Source organism: Dermacentor albipictus, chromosome 1, assembly GCF_038994185.2.
Source record: "Dermacentor albipictus isolate Rhodes 1998 colony chromosome 1, USDA_Dalb.pri_finalv2, whole genome shotgun sequence".
Lineage (NCBI taxonomy): Eukaryota > Metazoa > Arthropoda > Arachnida > Ixodida > Ixodidae > Dermacentor > Dermacentor albipictus.
The window spans coordinates 37,888,922-37,906,816 of record NC_091821.1 but is presented as its reverse complement, the minus strand read 5'-3'; the positions used below and the strand labels follow the sequence as shown (position 1 = coordinate 37,906,816).

Below are 17,895 nucleotides of genomic sequence, written 5' to 3'. Positions count from 1 at the left end.
CAAAGTTCGGGCCTCATACCAATGAGCTTGCTATCAGTTGACATAAATGGCTTAGATACGAAAATATTTGCTTCTGTATGCATCTCTTTTTATTCCTATTTGAAAACGTTCGGCTCGATTTGCAATGGGCCTTACCATTTTTTCGAAAATATGTTATTCGCTGTGCATTTTACTTACCCCTCCCTTCTGTTTCTTTTTGAATAAAATGAACACTACTCCTTGCTATTCAAACTGAATTAAGTCATTTTTTTTAATTTTTAACATGCTTACTCTTTGAGAGTGCTACATCGGACGACATGGTGTCAGCCCGTCTTGACATAAAACAAGATTCTGTGTCACTCATGGAATTTTGCAAAGGCACTCAGGGAAAACGTGGAAAACTCAGGGAATTCGGATATGACAACTTGGTAGACATCCTGAATTCTTTCAGTATATGGCGCGTACATTGCAAAACAAACACTCTTTATAAGTCATTTCTGCCTGCTGCTGTAGATAACTGGAACAAACTACCCGATAGCATTAATGACAGCAGTCGCGAAAAGTTTATACAGTTGGTTAGTGACCACTTCGAATGCTCACCTCATTTAGTATGTTTGTACCCGATATTACATAGTTCGTTCCATTTGTTTTCTCTTCTTTAAACTTTTATTTGGACTTATTTTCTCTTTGATACTCTTGTGACTATATCCTTACGACCTCTGCCTCCCCCCCCCTCCTTAAGGGGCATTATAAGGGTTAAACAAATCATAATGAATGATGACAATGGTGCGTGGCATACAGGGCGCACCGCAAATACTGCCACACATTTCATGGCTAAAATTTGGTTGATAATGAAAAGATCTCAGGAAATCGCTTGTAGGGCATTTACCAACACGTGCAAGTCCATTGGGTTTAAGCGACGGTATCTCGCCGACCACTCTTCAGTTGGAATGAAGTCAGGTTTGAGAGCGTGACACCACTGTTGTGGCGTTGATTTACGCTCCGATTGCTGTGTCGGGGCGCCGTCCTGCTGCAAAGTGCAAGACTGCTCGCTGAAGCGGGACTAGGACCAGGACAGTGAATGCGGCTTTAGAATATTCTGACGGATGTACAATGGAATTATTTACAGTGAAAAGGGTAGAGAATTACATGGGACAGTCCAAAACAGCTGATCATCCAAAAACATCGCGCCGCTTCTTCTTCCGCTTCCACACTCCTGCGGGGCAGACGAAGCTCACCGACCGAGTCAGAGTGCGCGTTTAAATTGTGCGACGTGCACAACTTGCTTCTTGCGTGAACGGCGGTTATCAGCCGTCACTTTAGCGATGACATATGTCGCTTCACTCAAGCATTTGAGAATTATGAATACTTGGGGAGAAGCTTTTGACAAAGTCCTCTTTTCCGAACCGGTGTCCACAGCCACACGAAGTCACCGGTGGCGAATCTGACGGGCAGATGTGCGTCGTAGTGAGCCTTCGCATGAACGTGCGACGATAGGGTTCTGAGCCGTGCAAGTCGACGTGTTTCTTCGGCACGACGCAATATCTGCGCGACAGAAGCACCTTCGTTAGGTGAAAAAGTAAGTATGGTGTCGAGAAAACTTTGAGGATGGCGAGCGTAGAGAGAAAGAAAGGTGCGTATTCTATGACTTCATGTTTCGTTGTGTTGAAGGCATACGTAATGAGCGGTAATACGGAATCCCAGTTCTAATGATCCGCTGAGACATACATTGCAAGCATGTATACGAGGGTACGATTGGTGCGCTCGGTTAGACAGTTAGTTTGCGGATGGTAAGGCGTGGAATGGCGCTATTGAGTTCCACAAAAGTGTAGTAACTATTCCACGGCGTCAGCGGTGAACTGCCGGCCGTGATCACTGCCGGCCGCGAGTTAAGGTATTCGTCAGTGTCGATCTTTGAGCCTTTTGGCACAAAAACAAGAGGAATGCGGCCAGTGGTGGTTGCTTTAGCTCAAACCGTGACAGACGCCGGATATGAGAGTTTCGAAAAACTGTCTAACTGGCTACACGAGCAAGCTCCGACTTCGAAGCAGGCACACGAGAGTTCTGAGTGTTGTGACGGACCTCTACCACGAAATTTTTTCCACCGGTGAACAGAGTTGCCAAGTGTTCCCCGATCGGGGCCCGTGTTAACAGCAGCCGGCGTTTTCCCCATCTTTCTTTTCTCTGCACTTCCGTCAGTCAGTGTCTCCTCTGTAGCTTAAAAAGGAAGGGGGGTGGGGGAGGGGGCCTTGATAATCATTTACAAGACGGCCTTGAAACGAGAGTGTCCGGCATCGCTCAGTGACAAGATTGCGGGTCGATGTGGTTTATAGGGCGTACCACTTTGCAAAAATAAACAAACCAGCATGGAACACGGTCATAATACGGAAGAAAGATTGAAAAAATTGAGGAGCCATTCCACTCTGTGAAGGTGGTTGACCAGCGGAGCTGTTATGGTGGTATAAATTATGTTGGTATAGAGTTTTGTTGGTATGTAACTATACGTATAATTATGTACAGGGTGCCCAGCTAACTTTAGCCAGAGTTTAAAAACATGCGAAAGCCGCGTAGCTGGACAGAACCAAGGTAATGTTGTTTGCCGTCGCTTGGCGGTATTCAGATTAATTTTTTTCATCCTACCTAAATAAATGCTTAGTCCTAATTAATTAATCAACTTCTCAAATATTTAAATGAGAGGAAAAGTGTCATTGAGAAAATTGTAGAGTGACATAAAAAACTTCCGATACGGCTTTCTGTTGCTCAGTACGTGCTACATAAAAGTGTTTTTTTCCGAGCGTGAAAGAAGCCCGCAAATGCACGCGAAATTGCCGCGCGACTGCCTGCCCAAGGCACTCTGCGTGTATTTGCGGGCTTCTTTCACGCTCGGAAAAAACACTTTTATGTAGCACCTATTGAGCAACAGCAAGCTGTAGCAAAAGTTTTTCACTTTTTCATGTTGCTCTACACTTTTCTCGTTGACGCATAATATTTGAGAAGTTGAATAAATAATTAGGATTAATTATGCAGTTAGGTAGAATGAAAAAAAAGTAATCTGAGTCTCTCCAAGCGACGGCAAATAGCATTACCTTGGTTCTGTACAGCTACGTGGCATTCGCATCTTTTTAATGTTTGGCTTAAGTTACGTGGGACACCCTGTATATGTCATCTATGCGAAATAAAAAGAAATACACAATCATTTGATGTCCTGTCTCCTTTCGTTTTATTTTACCTTTATCTTGTCACTTGCGCGACAAGATGAAGGTGGTCGCTGTGATAAACCGCGAATGGCCCTTTTTACGCCGCCACTTTAGACGCAGATGTTGTCGACGCAGCTGTGACGGAGCGCCGTTTAGACGCAGGTGGCCGTTAAACCGAGCCTCGACGCAAGCGACGATATGCGTTGACCGTTGTGCAGTCCGAAGGAGTGCACGAAACAAAACACGTTTGTTTGTAATGTGCGATTGAGAATACTTCGTAGGCAAATAGCTGAATGAAACTTGGAAGGACTAGGGTTTTATTCTAGCGGACCAACATGGGGCTTTCCGTTTCCCTCGCGTAGACGCCTATGTATTGACAGCAAATGAAAATTCTGTAACCTTTACAACTTCAGTGTGAAGTAATTACGACTAGTAAATTAAACTCGGCATAAAGATAGGGTCGTCTTAGCGACCAATTTCAGTATGATTTTTTTTCCAGCATACCTACATTAGATTGAGAGCTACATAGCACTCTCGAGAAAGTTGGCTTTGCCGCAAGACGTTTTCTGCTCGCCGCCACGACTTTCCCGGAGGGTAACCATAGACAGCTTCGCTGTAAAAATGTTTGGAGAAACGATTTGGAGAAATGCTCAACAAATAGGAGGTACAATTATCCATCAAAGTGTGTGGCAGTAATCATGGCGCACCGTGTAGGCAGTGCGAAGGGAGACTCGCGTAACGCTTTACGATCGAGAACAGAGCAAGTTCGTGCATATTTGTACACCTCGAGGTTCGAGCAGCGCTTTTAGAGGACGAACGATAGCGCAAACACAGCACATGCGCTGACGCCGTTGCTCTACTGTTTGTCCCGAGTACCGCACAAAGCTCAAGAGATGAACTTGCGCGACGATGGGAGCCGTGAGCGCTCGGTTCTGTGGTGTGCGTTATACGTTGCTACCAGAGGAACGGTTCGTTATCATGTGACTACACACACACGCAACGGCCCGCCGCGGTATAGCTCAGTGGTGTATAGCGCGACAGGCCGCCGGTACAGCCGCTGACCTATCTCCGGCGCGGTGCGGCGTCAACACCGACACTTAGAGGACTCAGTACCTGATGGACATTCTTGTTGGACCTGAACAACACCAGACATACCTGTCATACCTGGTTGACTAATTTTACTCGTATGGTAAGGAACGCTAACTTAAAACTTAACCTATACCCTAACTTCAGCTGGCTAACTTAAGATAACTCCACCGATCTGGTTCGGAGCGAAAACGAGCGAAACTAGCCCGACGTATGTTTAATAAAATAAATTGGGTGATTGCTGCGCATTTTTCTTGAAAACATCGTCAGCAAAGCCAACGGACTAAGCGAATCGATGTCGGCGCCTTTCTTACGAGGCTTCTCGGGACGCCTGGATAAAACGGAAAGAACAGACGCGGCTCTTGCGAATGGCGATGCTTCCATAGAAAGCAGCTGGGGCGTGTCTCGCAGCTAGGCGCTGTTGGTCTTGGCAACGTGGGCAGCGGCCACATCTCTCGCCGCGGAGTTTACGACGTGCCCCTTTTCTCGCTTTTTAAATTCTTTATAGCGATATGTCAGTGAACTCGGCGAACAAAAGAAAACAAAATGTTACGTTTAACGGCGAGCTAATCTGGGAACATTCTGCGTGCCATTCACCCTTGGCTTTAAAGAACGATATATAGTTTACTTTCGCTCCTCGCCTTGTCTCCGCCTTTTAACTTTAATGCAGCGTAAACACGGTCGCTGAGCTCGGAGCCAGAGTGAGTAAACCTGCAAATGAAAAGAGGCGCCTGAGCTTAGATCCCTCCCTTCGGCACGCATCCTCTCAGACACATCTCGGAGGCGCTATGTTACATCGCTACTCCAACTTGAGCATCGTTTGGGTAACGAAGCACCGCTTTTCACTTCAGGTTTCCTTTGAATGCTGATCACGTACCGATTGCCCACCAGTGAATCACATTTCCTCGCCGAAATTCGCGGATCCCGGACAGCCTCTATAAAGTTGCGAGGGAAGGGAACCGCTCAACTTTAACTACCAACCGTATACCCCACACCCTTGTGAGCATGTCGACGTTTCGCCGGACCGCCTGCATGTGTCTTCCGGCTTGTATTCGAACGTGCATTCGGTGAGCATTGGTTGGGATCTGGTGGAGTTGAAACTTGACTGAAACCCAACGAAAAGTGAAGATGCATGGCAGTGCATGGCGCCTGGCATGCCGCTCCAAGCTGAACTATTTCTGACAAACGCACCCAGTGCTGTGTAAAGTTTTTTCAGACGATATTCATTTAAAGAACATTGAGTCTTGAACATTTGATCGTACATATCTCGCATCTACAAGGCCATGTAATCGTAATGAACTTCCTGCGCACGCATGCATAGGACAGTGGCGCCGCCCGCGCGTACCTGATTGGTAATCTTGGCCTGTTCCTTCAGTGCGTCGATCTTGTTTTCGACAAGTGGCTCGGGCACCAGGAAGCCCTGGCGCAGCTCGTACTGGTACTGGCCGTCCTGGTAGGGCCCCTGCGCCGGCACCGTCACGTTTTGCGTCGTGATGGTGATGCCGGGGCTCTGCGGCGACACATAGGCCGGCGGGCCCGCGGGCCGGTACGTGGCACCGGACAGAGGGTGGCCGCCGGACATCATGCCGGGAGCCTTGGGCGTCGTCGGTGTCGAGGCCGGCGAGTGCGGCCCGGGACTCCTGCGCACGCGGGGCAAGAGAAAGGAGGTGCGACACAGGGAAGCACAATTAGGCCTGCATCGCGAACAGATTCGTGTTTGACCGTATACGGCCGTGTACAACAATGCAGCGAGGACGTGAAAATGCGGGCGAGCCGCAGTCGTTGCGTTTAACTTGTCAGAGAATAAAGCCGGCATCGACGCTTCACGCCAACGTATATTTCTGACTGTTCGTATCGTCGAAAGCACGTTTATTATCGTATTCGCAGATGTTCTTTCGACCGAACGGGATCTTCTACTGCGATGCACTGTGTCCGGCTCTTGCCGCGTGAACCCCCTCAAGTCAGCGCTTGCTGTCCTGGCTTATGGATGATTGCGACGTGACACCGCGACAAATAAGGAGTCTTCTTTCGCGCTATATTTTCTCGCAGCGATTTCGCTGAACGTTTCACGCGGAACATCGTTGATGCCGTTTCACTGAAACGCGCCTCTTTTGTGAGCTTAATTTTCGTGTTTCAATTTTAAATGAGCCATTAGTTGAGCACGTATGCGCCTGCATTCATTACTGGGTATATACAAATCGTGCACGTCGAGCAATCTTGAACTGCTCTTGCATAAGAAATGACATGTGAATGTAGGCCCGCATTCACAAAGCCGTTTTCAAGCAAGAACGGTTCGTAAGAACGACCTCAGTCCAAACTTATCGAGGCAAAAAAAAAAAAAAAACTTTTTCAGCAGTGGCCGGCCAGTAAAGTAGCAGTTTCCTATACGAATGGATCGCCCGGAGTATTATCCGGTGAGCTTTCCAAAGAAAGGTCTGCCACGTGAGCATTTCTTCTTGGGGAAAGCTTTAGTGAAGCTTGCTTGACGCCGTGAATCATGAGTTGTGGCAGCAGCTCTTTTCAGCGCCAAATTGGGATCGCCTACTTTCTTGCGAAAAAAAAAAAAGAACAACGCCTGAGAGAACAATCAAGTTCTTTATACTCTGTTCCAGGATAACCTGTCCCTGGAGCGGAAGCCACCAGGCGCGCTCGCACTATTTCTGCGCTCAGGACTGAGCAAACGAAGCTCTGACGCGGAAGGACAGGCGGCTCACGCACACGTGCATTCGGGTGATCACACTTCCGGTTGGCTTACGCCAGGCGCTCGGGGAGCGTCACAGATGTGTCATTGCGAAAAATGAACTCGTGCGTTTGAGTTGATTTTAATGCCAAGTTCCGAAAGCAGGCATTCCACCACTGCTGGGCAACGCCTGCGGGATGGCGGCGCGTTCGTACGCCCAGTCAGTGGATAGCAGGGAAGGAGCGCGTTCTTTTTCTCCTGCATCGCGTGCTTCCGTCGCACCTTGCGTGCGAGCCCTAACTTGTTTTTTTTTTTCAATGCAAATCATTCTTTGCCTCATTCTTGGCACTTTGCGAAAAGTATGTAGACAGGTAGGCAGCTAGGTAGATAGGCTCTTCCGTCGCATCACTTAATAAAAAGAAATTAGTGCGTAACGGGGCTGGAATCGAACCTCTGCTATTGAGCACATCAGCCTGATGCTCCAACGATTAGGCCGCGATCGCTCTTTTCTTTATTTATTGCATTAGGTCACGTTCGCCCGCATACTTTTCTCGTTCCAAAGACAGCGAGTTCTTTTAAACAATCGGAGCGTGCGCCTCGTGCCACTTTCTCATATTCTTCCCGTGTGACAATTACCCGCCGCGGTGGCTTAGCGGCTACGGTGTTGCGCTGCGAAGCACAAGGTCGCGGGATCAAATCCCGGCCGGGCGGCCGCGTTTCGAGGGGGGCGAAATTCAAAGACACGCGTGTCCCGTGCATTGGGAGGCACGTTAAAGATCCTCTGCTGGCTAAAATTAATCCAGAGTTCCCCACTACGGCGTGCCTCGCAATCAAATCGTGGTTTTGGCGCGTAAAACCACAGAACACAAACGAATTTTCTTGTAACAGCCCGCGCTTTGAGGCACCATGTTAGACTGCATTATCTCCAGGACCGGCCCACTTTCCTCAGAACTTTCCTCGTAGCAGCTTACGTTACGTGGAATATGTGTGACGTTTTACCGAGTTCATGATTGCCCAAGTTAATCATGTTTTAATGTTTCTTCGCCGGAGTGCAAATGTCATCGTCGTTCTAGCATAGACCACATCATAAGAAGCCAACAAATATTGACACCAAGGACAACATAGGGGAAATTACTCGTGCTTAATAAATGAAATAAAGAAACTATAAATAAATGGAAATGAAAGTGGATGAAAAAACAACTTGCCGCAGGTAGGGAACGATCCCACAACCGTGGGATCGTTCCCCACCTGTGGCAAGTTTTTTTTGTGGTTGTTCTGTTTAGAACATTCGGGAAGCTAGATTGTTGAGTGTCAGCTAGGTTGTGTTTTCCTAGCTATATTTAGCGAGTAGGATCAAGGCAGTAAAGCAGCAATCATGGAGTTTAGGACATTGCTGAGAGACGAATTGTTGATTGTTGGTGAGGAACTGGGCCTAGACGTACGCAAGGAAATGCTAAAAGCGGAATTATTCGAGCTAATTTCCGAATAGGCTAGTGAAGAAAAAGTTGAAATGGGGTTGGAACTTCTGAGAAAAAAGAGAGAAACTGGACAGAGAGAGAGAGAAGAACGGGACAGAGAGAGAGAGAGAGGAACGAGATAAAGATCGCGAGTTAAGAAAAATGCAACTTGAACTTGAAAGCAAACGTTTGGAGTTGTCTCAAGGAAGTGAAGGGGTCCTGGGACGATCAAGTGAAGCAGAATCATACCGCATGAACAGGCTATTAAAGCCATTTGAGGTCGGGACCGCCATAGGCTTGTTCCTAAGCAATTTTGAAAGGACTTGCGAGAAGATGAACTTCAGTCCGAGTTCATGGCCACAGCGGTTGCTGTCTATGTTGCCGTGTGAGGCTGCAGAGGTAATCGCCAGACTCAGTGTGGAAGATGCATATGATTATGCGAAGGTCAAGGCCAGTCTTGTGAAGAAATACTGCCTTTCAGCCGAAGCTTTTCGGCAAAGGTTTAGAAGCACAGGCAAGAAAGATAGCGAGGGGTATCCGGAGTTTGCATACGGCTTCAAGGCCAACCTAGTCGAGTGGCTGAAAAGCACGGAAGCGTACGACAGCAGAGACATGATCATTGAATGCATGTGTCTTGAGCTACAAAACCATCCCCCAAGCTGTGAAACTGTGGGTGCAAGACAGAGAAAATGTAAACACTGTGGAAAGGGTGGCTGAATTAGCTGAAGAGTACGCAACGCGTAGAAAGTTGAACGCCGAGGACGGTAATTGGGACGGTCGAAATGGACCGCAGAAACCATTTCCGTTCAAAAAGGGTTCGCAGACTAGACGATCGAAGCCTGTAGAAGTGGAGGAAAAGCCCGCAGAAAAGAGCGAGGAGAAAACTAACGGGGAAACTGTACAAAAAGAGCAGAAAAGAAAATTCGAATTTTTTCGACCAATCCGCTGTTATAAATGCCACAAACTGGGACATACAGCTGCAAACTGCGGGAAACCCAGTGCAGTTTTTTCCTACGTAGAGGAAAAAGACGAGAATATGGAACTTTTAAGCCCATATCTTCACGACCTGCAAGGTAATGGCAAACCATGCCGAGTGCTAAGAGACAGTGCCGCCACGATGGACATTGTCCATCCGTCTTATGTGACGGTAGATGACTTCACCGGAAAAGTAGCATGGATAAAACAGGTTGTAGAAGAACACAGCGTGTGTCTGTCTGGCCAAAGTCAAAATCAGTGGACCATTCGGGGAGCTAGAGACTGAGGCTGCAGTTTCCAAATTTTTGTCACTGCAGTACCCTTACATCTTTTCGAATCGTTCGAATCAGTTACTGCGTGACAAAGGGCTTAAACTGGGAGAGGGAGTAGTACAGGCATCGACGCGAGGCCAAGCTCGTAAGATCGCGTCGCTTTCGGCTGACAATGCACAAGCTGCTCCAGCGGAAGCAGAAAAGGGGATAACTACAATACCTAAATTCGAGCTAGGCCCGCGGGACAAAAGCGCAGTTGAGGAAAGCCTGCCAGCTGACCAGCTCAATGAGAGCGTATCGCCAGGGTGCCAAAGTTCACCCCTGCTGGATGAGCCCGCTGATGCACTCGCAGGCGAGACAGGGTCGTTATTATCACCGGCCTCAAAGAACTTTGATCAACTCTTACGCGTGGATAGACAGTCAATGGCAGCTGAGCAAAATAATGATGAGAGCTAAGCTAAATTACATGACACAGCTAAAGAAGGCATTGCTAGGCGCAACGTGACGATACATGAGAGAGGAGGATTGTTGTATCGGCACTACAGAGATCGAAAGGGTAGGATTTCACATCAGTTAGTCCTACCTACTAAATACAGGGAGGACCTTTTGAGTCTCTGTTATGGAAATGGGTGGTCCGGCCACCTAGGCATAAACAAATCACAGGAAAGATTGCTTATGGAATACTACTGGCCTGGCTGTTTCAAAGACGTAGAAAACTTTGTAAGATCATGCGACGCCTGCCAGCGTTCTGGTAAACCAGGAGAGACATGGAAAGCTCCACTGAAGGTAGTGCCCTTAATAATAGAGCCTTTCAGACGACTTGTAATAGACACGGTAGGGCCTCTTCCAAAAACAAAATCGGGCTACAGGTACTTGTTTACCATGCTGTGTACGGCTACAAAGTTTCCAGAAGCAATCCCTTTGAAAGAGCTCAACTCCACCGAAGTATAGTAGACGCGCTTTTGACAGTGTTTGCACGAGTTGGGTTTCCAGCCGAAATTCAGGCAGACCAAGGGTCAGTATTCACGAGCGCACTGACTTCCACATTCTTGCAAAAGTGCGGGGTAAAGTTATTACACAGTTCTGTCTATCAGCCTCAGTCAAACAGTGTAGAGAGGTGGCATTCGGTGCTTAAGCGAGTTTTGCGTGCGCTCTGTTACGAGCATAAGGAGGACTGGGAGAACTGTCTGCCGGCAACTTTGTTTGCTTTGCGAACGGTTCCACATGAAGCGACAGGGTTCTCGCCAGCAGAACTAGTGTATGGGAGGACACTCCGTTCTCCACTGAGAATGTTAAGAGAGATGTGGGAGGAAAGAGGGGACAGTCCAACAGTGGTTGAATACGTGCTAAATCTGTTGGAACGGCTAAGCGCAACCCAAGAACTAGTCGAAAAGAACATGGGACTAGCTCAAAAGACCGCCAAATTCTATTACGACAAGGATGCGAGGGTTCGTACGTTTAACGCCGGAGACCAGGTAATGATCCTCAAACCTTCAAGAGAGAACAAGCTTGAAGTTCACTGGGACGGGCCCGTTAAAGTGTTGCACAAACTTTCAGATACTAACTATGCTCTGAAAATGCCCGGTCGCAGGAAGGAGATGAGGATTTATCACTGCAATTTGATGAAGCCGTATATAGAGCGGAGCAGAGTCGTTAACTATACCATCAAAGAGCAGGATGGCACTAGTACCAAGTTTAAGGAGTATAGGACGACCTCCAACTCTGAAATCGGCCTAGAAGTAGTAAAACATTCGGTAAGCTCGCACGCTCTAAGACCCGAGCAGCTAGATGAGCTAAAAGGGGTGTTAGGGGAATATCTCGACAGATTCAGTGATCGGCCAGGTATAACCGAACTAATAATTCATGAAATAAAGCTGACATCAACCGAACCCGTAAGATCAAAGCCTTAAAGGCCTTACAGGGTGTCTCCAAGACAGAGAGAGATTATGGAGGCAGAGATACGGTGCATGCTAGAGTTGGGGAGTTATTGAGCCCGCTGAGAGTGACTACACGTCACCGCTAATACTGGTAGAAACCCCTAACAAGGACCCTCGTCCGTGTGTTGACTACAGGAAGTTAAATGCCATTACTAGGGATCAGCTGTACCCGATACCCAACATTGAGGAACGAATTGAAAGAGTTAGCGCTGCTAAATACATTTCAACTATAGATCTCGTAGTGGGGTACTGGCAAGTTCCCCTTCCTTTCAGAAAGTGCCAGCCGCTACGCCGCATTCATCTCACCTATAGGCACTTTTCACCCTTTCGCACTCAGCTTCGGGCTGCAGAACGCGCGGTTTAGCTTCTCTAAGTTAATGTATGTTGTCCTAAAAGACTTGCAGGAGTTCGCCTTGCCATATCTTGATGATGTAGCAATTTTTTCGGACAGCTGGGAACTACACGTATCGCACCTCAAACAGGTGTTCTCACGGTTGAGGGAAGCCGGCTTAACGATGAAAGCGGAAAAGTGTAGATTTCGGTGTTCGCAGGTTACTTATCTGGGCCATGTTGTCGGCCAAAGCACGAGACGGCCGGCCGAGCTGAAAATAGCTACGATTGGGGAATTTTCTCAGCCGCGCATGAAAACAGACCTTCGTTCATTTTTGGGACTTGTGGGGTACTATCAACGGTACATTCTGAATTACTCGCTCCATTAACGGACGCCCTCCGAAAAGGAGCACCGAGTAGCGTACACTGGGATAAGGACAAAGAGAACGCTTTCCAAAGTTTGAAAACGCTATTGCTTTCTCGTCCTGTGCTTCGCGCGCCAGACTACACAAAGGAATTCATAGTTCAATGCGACGCAAGCGACAGAGGTATGGGCGTGGTACTTAGGTCGGCGACGATAACGAAGAGCATCCTATCCTCCATGGCAGCCGTAAACTAAATGTAAGAGAGGAAGCCTACAGCGCATCAGAGAAGGAATGCGCTTGTTTAGTTTGGGCCACCCAGATGTTGTTGTGTTACTTGTACGGAGCGAAGTTCATCTTCGAGACCGACCACTGTCCTCTGACGTGGCTCAATCAAATGTCACACAAAAATGGCCGCTTGCTCCGATGGAATCTCACTTTCAAAGAGTACAACTTCTCCGTTAGATATAAGAAGGGAAAGTTGCATAGCAATGCGGATGGTTTGAGCAGGCTAATTTGAATTCTGCGTTTAAGGGTCCCGCCTAAATTTTAGGGTTACTAGTGTTAATTTTGTTAAGCCAAGAAGATCTCCTCTCATTTAGCAGGATTCCCTCCATGATTACTGAATTTGTCAGCACGAAATTGCTTCAAAAATTGGCATAGCGAATTGCAGCATTTTTTGTTTCTACACTTAAGCTTTCTTTGAAGCCTAGCGGGTCTAAAGTGAGTTCCAAGGTAGGTCATCTCGGTGCAGAGCCGTGTTGTGGGGTTCGTTTTGCAGTTGCCTGTCCTTGTTGGATGTTTTGGGGCGGTGACATCATTACACAAGTGGTCGCTGCGAGCCAAGGCATCACCCCCTGACAACCAGCCGTTCTCTTCCTGCCCAGCGGTTGTCAGCGCTGGACAGTCGAGATTTTCCGGGCCATGGAGGCGTTGTTAAGAATGGCTCGCTGACGTGCAAATTTTGCCAGCCACTTGCGACAGCGGGCATTAACTCTTCCTGGAACGCCACCGCAAACCTCTAGCCACGGCGTCACTAAGTCGACTGTGTGTGGAGAACAATACGCGCGTCCTCGACTCTCCGTCGCTGGAGCCAAGATGAGTGCGACGAAGCAGGCTTTGTGCCTGAACCCGCCACCGCCAACCTGGTGTGCTGTGAACGAGGGAGTCCCCGAGGGAACGTAGTTCGAGGCCCCTTCCCACGCGCCGTTCAAGACGCAAGACAATGGGCAACCGGCGGGCGCGCTGCGGGAGTCAGATCGTGGAATAAAACGCGCCTTTATTGAAGTAAGCCCCGAGTTCTGCGAAGACCATCTGACCTCCGTTGGGGACCGTGAACCTGTGCGGAAATGTGTGTGTGTAAGCCCTCCCGCCTACGGTGTCTGGTCGTCTCGCCTACGGTGCCTGGTCGAACGTTTCCCTCACCTTGGGATCGAGTGTTTAAAAACCGTTGTTGTGCGGCTGCTCAGTGTACTTTCTCTCGCAGTCATGCTAGACTGATGAACTGCAACGTCCTGATGTAGATACTGTAAATAAACCCATATTCCTCGTTCTCGATGAGAAGCAGTCCTTCCCTTCAACAACGTCCTCAGCGCGGATAAGTTGGACGCCGGTATGGGCCAGCTACCTTCTATTTCATGCCAGACGCCAATCTTGACTACTGGTTACGAACGGTGGGATTGAGCCCCCAATCCTTACAGCATGCGTAAATATGAGAAGCGGCCCGGGCTTCCGAGCCTGATAACGATTCACGGGCAGCCCGGGCGAACGCCAGTGCTCACCTCTGCACGATCAGGTTGAGGTTGTTGCCGCTGTTTCGGATAAGTTCGGTCGCCTCGTTGTGGGTCATGCGGGACGTGTCGCGGTCGCCGATCTTGAGCACCAGGTCACCGCGGTGCAGCTCACCCTCGGAAGGGCTTCCAAGAAACACCTGCGAGGGGGGCGCATGCAGTGAGAAACGAGAACACGAGCTCGGGGTCACCGAAGGACTGAAGGGGACTCGCGACGCTCAACTTCGATTTTTGATGCCCATCATGCTCTTGGTCACTCCGGCCAAACGACCCTGTCAAGATTATGTGCACGAGCGCCGTGCAAGCTTGATAATAAATTTTGTGGCATGCTTCTTTTTTTTGTTATCGCTGGAACCTACTGCGTATGTTTCTATGTTCCGCAGTTCTGTTGTCTTAAGGAAAAAAAATAATTACAATTAATTGATCAGGTTAAGCGTCTCGTAGCTATGACCCGGCGCGGTAGATAAGTGGCTATCGCGTTTCTCTTCTGAGCTCAAGGTAGCGACTTCGATCCCGGCTGTGGCGGCCCCATTTCGATGGGCGCTAAATGCAAAAACGCTCGTGTACCTATAAATTTAGGTGCGCGTTAAATCCCCCAGGTGGTCAAAGTTAAGGCGGAGTCCCCCAATAAAATGTGCCTCATACTCAGATGGTGATTTTGACACGTGAAACCCGAGAAATTAAGAAATTCTATATTCGAAGCTGCAGAGTGGGATATGATGGGTGCACCTTTGCGTTCTGCCTTACCGGCATGCGCCCGCCATCGCCTGTATTCAATCCCGCGACCCCGTGCTCAGCAACAGAAATGCATAGCTATACCGCAACGCACATGACTAAATAGAAAAATGAACTCGTAATATGCGGGTTCAGATTCTTTATTGCTGAAACAATTATACGGACAGTCCAGGCAAATTTTCACCGCGCAGTGATGTTCCGTATGATCTTTCCGCGCGCCATGTGCTGCAGGTGTGAGGGAAAGCGGGGAAGGGTGAGCTGAGATGAAGGTCACTTCCTGCGAGCTGTCTCTTCGCGCGCCCATGGTTTATGGCCACGTGATCAAAGGCGCGTCTCCTCTTCTAGGCCGGCTGTGGCGGCGCATGTCTGACCGCGCGGCTGAGAGCTGTTACGATCGGCCTGCAGGGGTACTGCTCTACGTGCGATAAGTACGCCACTGCGATAGGGTAAGAACAGGCTGTTCGTGAAGTTAGGCTGGTTAAGTTATGTTCGGGTATTGGTGGTTGACAGCCTTCGGTTTAGTTTTGCGTAAAACCTTACTCTTGTGCAGCGCGACGGTCAGGTTTGGTCGAACTCATGGGGAACGGGAACGCTCGCTTTGGCTGCAAAAAAATTTTGGGGCCAAACTTGGGGTTTCCAGGTGAGCAGCTTGCATTGAAATTTTGATAAGAAGCCTGGTGGGTTAACAGCTGATTCCGGGTGTTTGCACGCTGAGTGGTATTGTGTTGCCGGGATCGACTCTTCTGTGCCGGTTGTTGTGAGATGGTTGAAGGCATTCCAAGTGCGCAGGCGTTGCAGAGAGCAAAGCCATATTCTTGCTCGCCAGCCGTTCTCTTCCTGCTCAGCGGTTGTCAGCACTGGCCAGTCGAGATTTTCCGGGCCATGGAGGAGTTGTTACGATCGGCATGCAGGGATACTGCTTTGCAAAGCTATCTCAGCCCGCTGCAGGTGCTTCGATCGACCCGCGGTGGTGGCGCCCTTCAGATAACCGGTGAAGAGGACAGCGCTAACCGACCATGAACTTCCTTCAGAAACTGGAGACTACAGCAATGTTTATCCACCACCCACCCGCCGCGGTTGCTCAGTGGCTATGGTGTTGGGCTGCTGAGCACGAGGTCGCGGGATCGAATCCCGGCCACGGCGGCCGCATTTCGATGGGGGCGAAATGCGAAAACACCCGTGTGCTTAGATTTAGGTGCACGTTAAAGAACCCCAGGTGGTCAAAATTTCCGGAGTCCTCCACTACGGCGTGCCTCATAATCAGAAAGTGGTTTTGGCACGTAAAACCCCGAATATTATTATTTATCCACCATGCGCCTTCTTTGGAGAGTCGGCAACGGCAGCAGGGCTGGCCACATTTGGCGGACCGTGTATAGTTGGTTGATTTGCCGTGGCCTTCATGGTCTATTTACAACAAGAAGAGCTTCTCTAATAAAAGGGTGCTTTGCGATACGTTTTTCCTCGGGCCCCAGGATTCGTCACAGTCTGCTGACACTCGTGGCGACTACCGGAGAAAGTCAGCTCTGGAATTAAGAGGCGCCGCCGGCTGGGATCGGGCGTGACCATCTGGCTACGAGGACCCGCTCAACTCGGACTCTGGGAATCCAAAGTGCGTATGTGAGTGTGTGAGCCCTCCCTCTCAAAGGCGATTCGAATGCGCCCCAACGACTGTGGACGGTCCGATTGGACGAAGGTTGGACAGCAGTTTTCCCTCTCCTAGGGATCTAGGGAGGACAGAAGCTTTTTAAGCAGCAGTTTGTCGGCTGCTAGAGTGTGCTCGTGCTCGAGAAGTTGTGTGCTTGGAGCTGTGTTCTGCTGTGCTGCATGCTTAGTCTTGCATGCTCCATTTGGGTGTCACGCTAGACTGTCGAATGTATCTCTTGTTTTAATGTAAATATGTAAATAAATCCTGTACTTCTAGTCCCCAACGAAGAGTCAAGTCCCTCCCTACAACCCCGATCACAACCCGTATAAGTGGTTGCCAGTGGTGAGATCCTCCTACAACTCTTACAGAGCATACGCGGCCCGTGTGCCGTATTTTCAAGGTAATCTGCAGTGGGTGCGAAGCTTAAGGGCGAGCCGAGATAGCTGGTGGCTTCTTCGTCGCTGTCTTCCCACGCGCCCAGTGTTGGAGGTTGCATAACCCAAGTTTTAGAGACGCGATGAAGCGAGCAGCAACACGGAACGTTTACTCCCCGCTGTAGGCGCCCTTCATCACGCCAGCGTTGTGACATCGTGTGCTCGCGGTCAACGAGTGGGATCTGCTCATGTCTGATTGAGCGCACGTAACACCATGCTTGTTAATCTAATTATTAAGAGAATGTTTACTGCAATGTAAGCGTCTGATAGAACTACGAACTTCTTGCAATTATATAATACTTCGCTATCACTATCAATGCTTGTGAGGGCGTACTGTTACATTGATCCAGAGGAGAGGAAAAGAACTAGTAAGCTTACCAGCAAATATGCGATCGGTATAGTAAGCAACATGACAGCAAAGAACGTCAAATGCAAAGTTAGAGAGGCTGAGATAATCTCATAGATGGCGGCAATGGAAAAGAAACATGCCGTGTGTAACTACTTAAGAGGAAAAAATAAATGAAATCGGGAAACATTTTATGATAACGCAAAGGGAAACTCTTTACTTTTCGAAGCAAGATTAACGCGTACTTATACAGCGAGGTTCAACAAGGACGAAGCATACTGCGGTAAAGCTACGGTAATGATGGAACATGTTTTATTGGAATGTGAAGATATCTACCCAGCGGTTGGTTTAGGCTCCTCTGGCCTCCTTGAAGCCCTTAGGTTCAGCGATAGCAGGGGGAAAGTAAACATGTCTGCTATAGAAATTAGTAAGAGGCGACTGGAAGTTCGGTGGCAGAAAAGTATCGAAATCACAGACAACGGAGGCGCGTTTCGTAAAACTCGATGTTTTCTTGGACGTGTTGAGCTTGAAATACTCGTCGAACATCTCACTGAGCAGGAGCGAAAGTGAGGCAGGGTATAGGTCTAAATGCTTCAAATTATTTGCACATAGCAGATAGACTAACTTTATGAAGACTGAAACGCACTACCGTGTGAGTTCTCGTCTCCCT

At 48.7% G+C, this 17,895-nt stretch overlaps 1 protein-coding gene across 2 annotated transcripts in view; it reads right to left on the bottom strand.

Annotated features, from left to right (window-relative positions):
* Nucleotides 1-17,895, bottom strand: part of LOC135901075 (PDZ and LIM domain protein 3-like) — an 81,616-nt gene that overhangs the window by 23,820 nt on the left and 39,901 nt on the right. For both annotated transcript variants that reach the window (XM_065430749.1, XM_065430748.1), the window contains exons 2-3: nucleotides 14,057-14,205; nucleotides 5,608-5,902 (exon numbers count right to left, since the gene is read on the bottom strand). In XM_065430749.1, the coding sequence (XP_065286821.1) occupies nucleotides 5,608-5,902; nucleotides 14,057-14,205 (444 nt within the window). The remainder of the gene's footprint in view (nucleotides 1-5,607; nucleotides 5,903-14,056; nucleotides 14,206-17,895) is intronic.